General features: G+C 34.3%; 1 protein-coding gene across 1 annotated transcript; it reads right to left on the reverse strand.

Moving 5' to 3' along the window:
• Positions 1–503: 503 nt before the first annotated feature.
• On the reverse strand, positions 504–2,423 carry LOC142612621 (UDP-glycosyltransferase 73E1-like). The gene has a single exon (XM_075784735.1). The coding sequence runs from the start codon at positions 2,060–2,062 to the stop codon at positions 641–643; it is 1,422 nt and encodes a 473-aa protein (XP_075640850.1). The 5' UTR covers positions 2,063–2,423; the 3' UTR covers positions 504–640.
• Between the last annotated feature and the right edge of the window lie 5,343 nt (positions 2,424–7,766).

The following is a 7,766-nucleotide window of genomic DNA, read 5'->3' on the forward strand; positions in this document are numbered from 1 at the left end:
ATGGGTTAAATTGGTTTGTCATTATTTCTCTTTACTGGGTTATAATTCCTGTTATTTTTTTAACACATTCTCCCACTCACGAGAACTATTTGTGACATGGAAATTGATGTAAATTTAAGGTGTTTGAGCCTTTCAGGTGTGTTTAGTTAAGTTCATCATTTATAGTGCCATACCTTTTCCCTTTTGTCTCTGGATCTAATTCCTGCTTTAAGATATCGATATGAATAGAAAAGGGAGTGTGTGAGTCAATTTTAGTTTTATTATACATATGAGCCGATGTATGCATTTAAAAATGTGTAGTTCCCAGTAAGTACTATACTTTCATTTTGGGGTTTGAATTTGAAATGTTATAGTTGTCCGGGTAACGCATGATATATTATACAATGCTTCAAGGACTCTCTCAATGGCCTGCTGCTCGTAAAATAATCACCCGCTCACCCATATGTTTCCAGTCTTTGCATACTTATCATCATCATCATCATTATTATTTTTGTGGAGAGAGATTAATTAAAGACAATGTGATTTTTTCTTGAAATTTTACAAGGGGTTGCGGGAAGTCTTAAATAAAAAATAAAAAAAAAAGCTCAAAAGTACATCATGTGTCTGACTTGGGATTACAAGGCGACCAATATAAGAAAAGCTAGGCCGCTGCTTTATGTTTGATAAAATCGCTAAAAGCATCCAAGGAGGCCAATGAGCTTGCTGGAAAGCCTTGCTCAAACTTGGCACCAAGTATCTCAGACTGTCTTCTGATCTCATTGTCTTTCAAAACCCTCTGCATCCCACCCAATATATCATCCTTGTTTACCATTTCAGCTGGGTACTTCTCTGAGACCATGGCCCCCACCTTAAGATGATTCACCACCAACATGGCATTATAGTATTGGTCACCCCTAATCGGCCATGCCAAGAGTGGGACCCCACGCACTATTGCCTCTACAGTAGAGTTCCAACCACAGTGAGAAACAAATCCACCTGTTGATGGATGACTCAGTATCAACAGCTGTGGTGCCCACCCGTGTATTATCAAACCCTTCTTCCCTACTTTCCCATCCAACCCATTTGGAAAATAATCAGATTTCTTTTGGATGACCCATATGAATGAGTTTGACCCGGTCAACTCCTCCAATGCCTTGGTCAGCTCAGGGTACTCCTCCATTGTAGGACCCACTTCACTCCCGAATGACACGTACACCACAGACCCACGTGGCTGCTGATCCAACCACTCAATTACCTGGTCCTCGGTGTAATTGGACTCTTTATTGGGTCGGATCTCTTGGTCCTGGACCCGGAGCAGCAACGAGTCCGCAGACTCCCAATACTGATCAGGCAACAAGGGACCCACACCCCAAACGGGCTTGCGTGTCAAGTTTGCCACGTAATCGAGAAGCGGACGCTCGAGATCATCACACGTGTTGATCAGAATTGCTGCAGCGGATTCCACTTCTTCCACCCATGGAGCAGGCTCACCCGGAAAAGGCGGGCCACGTGGACCACCACCGCCATCACCTCGTGGGCCCTCCCCTCTTGGGCCCTCTTTTTGTTTATGAGGAGGGCCCATCTTCATCCAATGACGCCTTTGCTTAAGATCCGAATACTTGAGAACCATGTCTTCGGGTAACCCGGGAAGAGTCCGAACATCGCCGGGTCTCATGTCTCCGGGTCGGACAACCCAAATAGCGTGCTGGACGGCGGCCCAGCAGGCTCCAGAAGTGATGAAAACGACGGTGGGGATGGCGAATTCGGAGAAAATATGGTGGGTGTTCTTGTTGATGATATGGTCTATGATGGCACAGATGGGTCGGGTCGAAACCCCCGGGTCACGTTGGAGATACCAGCCGTGAATGTCTTTGGTGAGTTGGAAGTGGAAGAGAGGGGAGTGGAGGAGAGAGGAAGGGATAGAAGAAGTAATATCGGAATCAACAAGAAGGGTAATGCTGTAATTTCGGGAGAGGAGGAGTTTGCAGATCTCAATACAAGGGAAGAGATGGCCTTGCGCAATTTTGGGCACCACCAAAATCTCACCTGAGCTTGAGCTTGAGCTTGAAGTTGAAGAAGACATCTTTAATTGAACTTGTTTTTCATCAAACACAACACAACCCAACAAAGCTGATATTTGAGTCGGTGTAATAAAATTAACTTTGGTTGGATAAGGTGGCCGACAAGTCTTGGTGGAAAATGTTGTAAGAGAAAGGAAAAGGGCTTATTAATAGTTTAGTCGGACTGTTTGGTAAACAAAAAAGATAAAGAAAAACAAAAGGGTTGGACTGTTTGGTATATATTAGCAAGAAAGTGAAATGAAATGAATGGAATGGGGCATCAATGTGAAATCAAATGGGATTGATTTGCTGGACGGTGAGGTCAGAAGATTCCAGAGTCCCCTCCAGAGTAGGCTAATTCAGTGTTTAATCTTTGTGGCATGTGTCTACTGTCTGTTACGGTGACAAAATTATGGTGGGTTTATATGGATCTATGATTCCACTGCTTACGGATTTTCACTTAATAAAATTGTGGCAAAGTTATGAAATTGGTTGGGTACCAGACTTACTCAGGAATAAAATGTATTATAATAAAATAACTAATCCTATTTATAAGTTTAATAGTGAATTATAACATAAGGATAAGAGCAATGTTGTAAACACAAACTATTTTATAAACTAATGATATGGTAAGTGATTATCGGTAAGTGAAAAGATGATGTTAGTAATGAACCTAGATGAAAACTAGTAAAAATTTGCCACATCAATGATTTGTAAAAATATTGTAAAATAGTTTGTAACTATAGCATTACTCTTAGAATAAAAATTAAAAATTATTTTAGAAAATATCCTACTCATAAAAATATATTTCCTTAAAAATAATATATATATATATATATATATATATTTTAAAATTTGAGAGAGATATGAGTAATTTTTATTAATTTTTTATTTTTATAATTGTTACATATATATACATATATATATATATATATTTTATCATATTGTGTTCAATGCTAGCAACAAATTATCTAGAGAACCCTTTTGAGACTTGATTAATTTTCACAAAACTTAATTTTTGTTGTTGTTAACAACTAGTGTGTGTGTATATATATATAATAACTACAAATATAAATTAAAAAAACATATAAAGAAAAAAAAAAGAGTGGATGGTGGTCCATCGTCCACCTAAGCTTAGGGTTTTTGTTGTTGTTGTTGTTGTTGTTGTTGTTGTCGTCGTCGCCATCTTTAAAAAACAATTTCTCTCGAAGAATGTTAGGGATTCAAAAAAATGTCACAACCTTCTTAAATTAGCATAGTGAGAAAAGTTACAAAAAAAATTTAGATTAACAAATCACAAATGCATAAGGAATTCAACAACAAAAACTAAAAAATTTTGCATCTAAACAAATTAGAAGATTTTTTTTAAAAAATTAAATATATAAAAGCTTCAATTTAAAAGTTGCCTGAGGCCCCAAAATCCCTTTGGTCACCCTGTCTTCCATGCATGATTTTTGTTTTGCAATAGCTAGCAAATCCAATGAGAGAGAAAGAGACAGAGACAGAGATTTGAAGGGTTTTTCTTCCCATCTTATTTCATTTTTACTAATTTTAAAAAGTAAAATAAAATATTTATACTTAGTTGGGGGACATTTTTTGTTTCATTTTTTTAAAGTAAATAAAAAGATTTTAACTAAAAAATTATGAGTTCCCTCAAAATGATAGAGAATCAATATAGACTAATTCAATATAATAAAATATTTATACTTAATTAGAAAGCTCTTGATAAAAAAGTCAAGATTTTGCTCTTTTTATAATTTGAAGTTATCCATTTTTATCATTAGAGGCGAAACTAAAATTTTAAAAATGAGGGGTCAAAATAATAAACAAATATACAAATTTAACCAATTTAATTCAAGGTATTCATAAAAGAAATATGAAGAGTTTTAGGGAGGAGGGAAACATATATTTGTTAATTGCAGGGGTGAAAATTTAATTCCGGAAAAGTTTTGGGGGGGCCTTCTAATTCCAGGTAGTTCCGTCCCTGCACATCATCTTAGAAAAACTCTCTGATCTTCAAGGTGAAATGCTCTATGGAAAAGGAAATAAGAAATGTATCTGTCAACTTCTTTGTACTTTCACATGTTTACTATGTTTTGAGATGCGTCTAGATTTAGCAACATGTGCAACGATTTGTGGTAGAATGTGTAACAACTAACAAGTGCACTCTGCACCTTTGTTTTCATGATTTCGCATCTTACTATTATCGGTCAAAGTCACCAGGTACAGTGGTGAAATAGTCTAAACTTGTTCAAGTTATTTTATATATATTTTATGAATACAGATTCTATATTTTGTTTGGAAATTTTTTTACCTCCAAACCACCTTCTTGGAAAATTCCTACAATGCAATATTTCTCCAATCCATTTCATAACTATTAATAAAACCATCAACATATGCTTTTAGTCACATGGAACTATCAAATTGTATTATTCAAAAAAAAAAAAAAAATCCTATCAATATCAAATTATAGATCTTTGAAGCAATATTGTAACAGGAATGTTACTGAAGTTTAGCACTAGTATTGGTGAAGGCAAATTACTAAAATGTTAAATTTAACAACTAAATATAATAGAAGTGGACTGCATCAGTGGAGGAAAAGTTAAAATTCTGGCCGTTGAGCTACATTGCACAGCCATTTTTGCGTGTTGCTGTAGCTCAAATCATGTACTAGATACTGTTGATTGCCTCTTTTTATTTTATTTTTCTTTTCCTTTTTGGTTTAACTAGAGGCGAATTTTTTTTTTAACTTATGTTTTTATGGGCATGATTTATAAAGAAAATAAACTTTTGTTTTTGCTTTCCTTTTGGTTGTGGACTTGTGGTCGTGGTTGTTTTTTTTTTTTTTTTTAAATTTATTTAATTAGGGTTGTGGTTGTTGTTTATTGTAGTGTATATATTATTTTACTGTGTTATTTATATTATTTTAATGTGTTGAGTGCTAAAATAAAACCATGGATAAATTGCAAATTAAACCCTTGAAGTTTAGGGTTGACTGGATTTTACACCCAAAGTTTCAAAATTTTGATTTTACACCCTGAAGTTTGGTTCCGTTAGTAATTAACTTTTCACGGTTAATTTCTACTATTAAGTAACACATCATCATGCTAATGTGTTTTATTTTTGCCAAGTTAGCCTCAAAACTATCGTTTTAGAGATGACCAAGCGAAGAGCTAGCATGCATCAAAACTACGTTGTTTTAGGCCTAAACTTAAAACAAAATTCTCTAGCTTAAACGATAAAGTTTAAGCCAAATTCCTAAAATCTAAAAACAAAACCTCACAGCAATAAACTCAGAGTTCCCACAAACTAAAACCTCAAGAACCCAAACCCCCCATCCTGCCGGCGGCAGGGGTAGCAGCGGAACTTTGGTCTTGCAAGAACCTAATGTATCTGCCCACATTGCAAGCCATGCAATGCCTCACTAAATTAGAATCATTGTTTATCCATCGTTGTCCCAAATTAGAGGAAAGATGCGCAAAGGATAGCGAGGCAGAGTGGTCCAAAATTGCCCATATTTAATATATCCACATCCATTGAGCAGTAAGTTTAGTCATACCTCAAATCCTCTTCTTTAGTTTTCCCAATTTCTCTAAAACCCTATATTTTTAATTGCCCCTAGTTTCTTCCTTTCTTTCTTCAATTTTCCCCAAATATGTTTCTTGGCACTACGAAGAAGTAATTAATCTCATGGAATTTCAGTCCAATCCCTAGAAATTGAAAATCGATGGGGAATAATTTACATCAAAGGGTTGTTGCGCAGATTTCATGTGTGAACCCAGACCCAAACCTCCCTAGCTCCGATTTCACGTGTGAACTTAGACAATGACTATGGAAAACTAAATAATGTTCATGGTTTTTGTTTTCAGATTTTAGGAATTTTGGCTTAAACTTTGTTGTTTAGGCTAGAGAATTTTGTTTCAAGTTTAAACTTTAGGCCTAAAACGACATAGTTTTGATGCATGCTAGCTCTTCGCTTGGTCATCCTTAAAACGACGTAGTTTTCAGACTGATTTGGGGGGTAAATTGCTAACGGAACCAAACTTTGGGTAGTAAAATCAAGTTTTTGAAAACTTTGGGATGTAAAATCCAGTCAACCGCAAACTTTAAGGGTATAATTTGCAATTTATACCTAAAACCATTGATATTGGGTGTTTTGTAACGTGATGTGATAAAATAGATAAAGTAGATTTTTGTGGTGCTGAAAGCTAAAATTTTTTAAACCACCAATGCTAACGCTCTAACCCACCCTTCATTTGGTAACTTTTTTCCCTTATATTTAAGCTATTTCATACTCAAAATAGTAAAATTTGATTCCATTTATGTCGTGAATGAGAAAATTAGAAAAGCACAAAACTAAAAGCCCTCTAACTTTGCCCCAAATTGAATTGAGTACTTTTAATTTATTCATTTCAATCTTATAATTTTTAGTGTGCATTTCACAAAAAAAATTAAGAATTTTACTTTTTGGACAAAATTAGAGGGTGTAATTTGTAATTTAACAAAAAAATGGCAAGGGAGAGATTGGACAATTTTCTATCCTTTTCATTTTATATTTACTAATTTCAAAATTTTCAATAAAACAATTAAATTTTTTTGTTGATAATTTCATAATATAATAAGGAGGAGGGATTTGAATCTTATTTCTCCTAATATTAGGACACATTTTGTTTGGGATTTTTATCAAGCGAGAGAGAGAATCTTACCCCCCAAAAAACATTGTTCATTAAAATGATAAGGAATAAAGTATAAAAAACATGTACATATTTTCCTAGATATATATACAAGCAAAACCTCTCTATTTATAATTTGTCATGGAATAATGGCCAAGTGTACCTACATTTTCTTATTTTCACAAATTCCAGTCACCAGTCAAAGTCACCAATGGAGACAAAAATATGGGTTAAGCCAGCGTTCCTTAAGTATTAAATCACAGACTAAGTAAGACTATTTAAAGGAGCATTAACCCAAAAATATTTTAAACTAATACAAAAACATAGAATTAAACAAGAGCCACTAACAACAACCCATGTTATGCATAAGTTTTTCAACATTGGTCATACATATGACCAAAAAATATTGTGTGTTTACTATATGTTTTGAGATCCGTTTAGATTCAGCAACATGTGAAATTTGTCGTAGAATGTGTAACAATTGCACTGTGCACCATGTTCTTGACCAAGACTAATAGACTAATAGACTATTATAAGGTGCATTAGGCCTAAAGTAATTTGAATTCGTTACATAATGAATTGAATTAATGACAACCAGCAAAGACAACCCATGTGATGCTTTTGGTTTTCGAGAACAGATCGAACAGAGTAACATGTGATGAATCTTTATCCTCTCTAAATTTTCTCCCAATGATGAAACAAATCTATAACTAATTGCAAATAGATCTGGAATTAAATAGATGGTGCAAAACATTTTCTTTGTTTTTTGAAGAGTAACGCTATAGGCACAAACTATTTTACAATATTTTTACAAATTATTGTAGTGGATTCATGGCTAACTTTTTATTGGTTTTCATCAGAACCTACCACTAACATTACTTTTTCATTTACCAATAACTACTCATCACATTAGTAGTTTGTAAAATTTTTTGTAAAAAAATTTGTATCTATAGCATTTTCCTTTTTTTGAAAGGTTGAAACTTGAAATTGCCTCTCTCTCTCACTCTCTTAGTTTTTTTCCCCTCTTTTTTTGCAAAACTTTAAGGACAAATTA

This window comes from Castanea sativa, chromosome 10, assembly GCF_040712315.1.
Source record: "Castanea sativa cultivar Marrone di Chiusa Pesio chromosome 10, ASM4071231v1".
Taxonomy (NCBI): domain Eukaryota; kingdom Viridiplantae; phylum Streptophyta; class Magnoliopsida; order Fagales; family Fagaceae; genus Castanea; species Castanea sativa.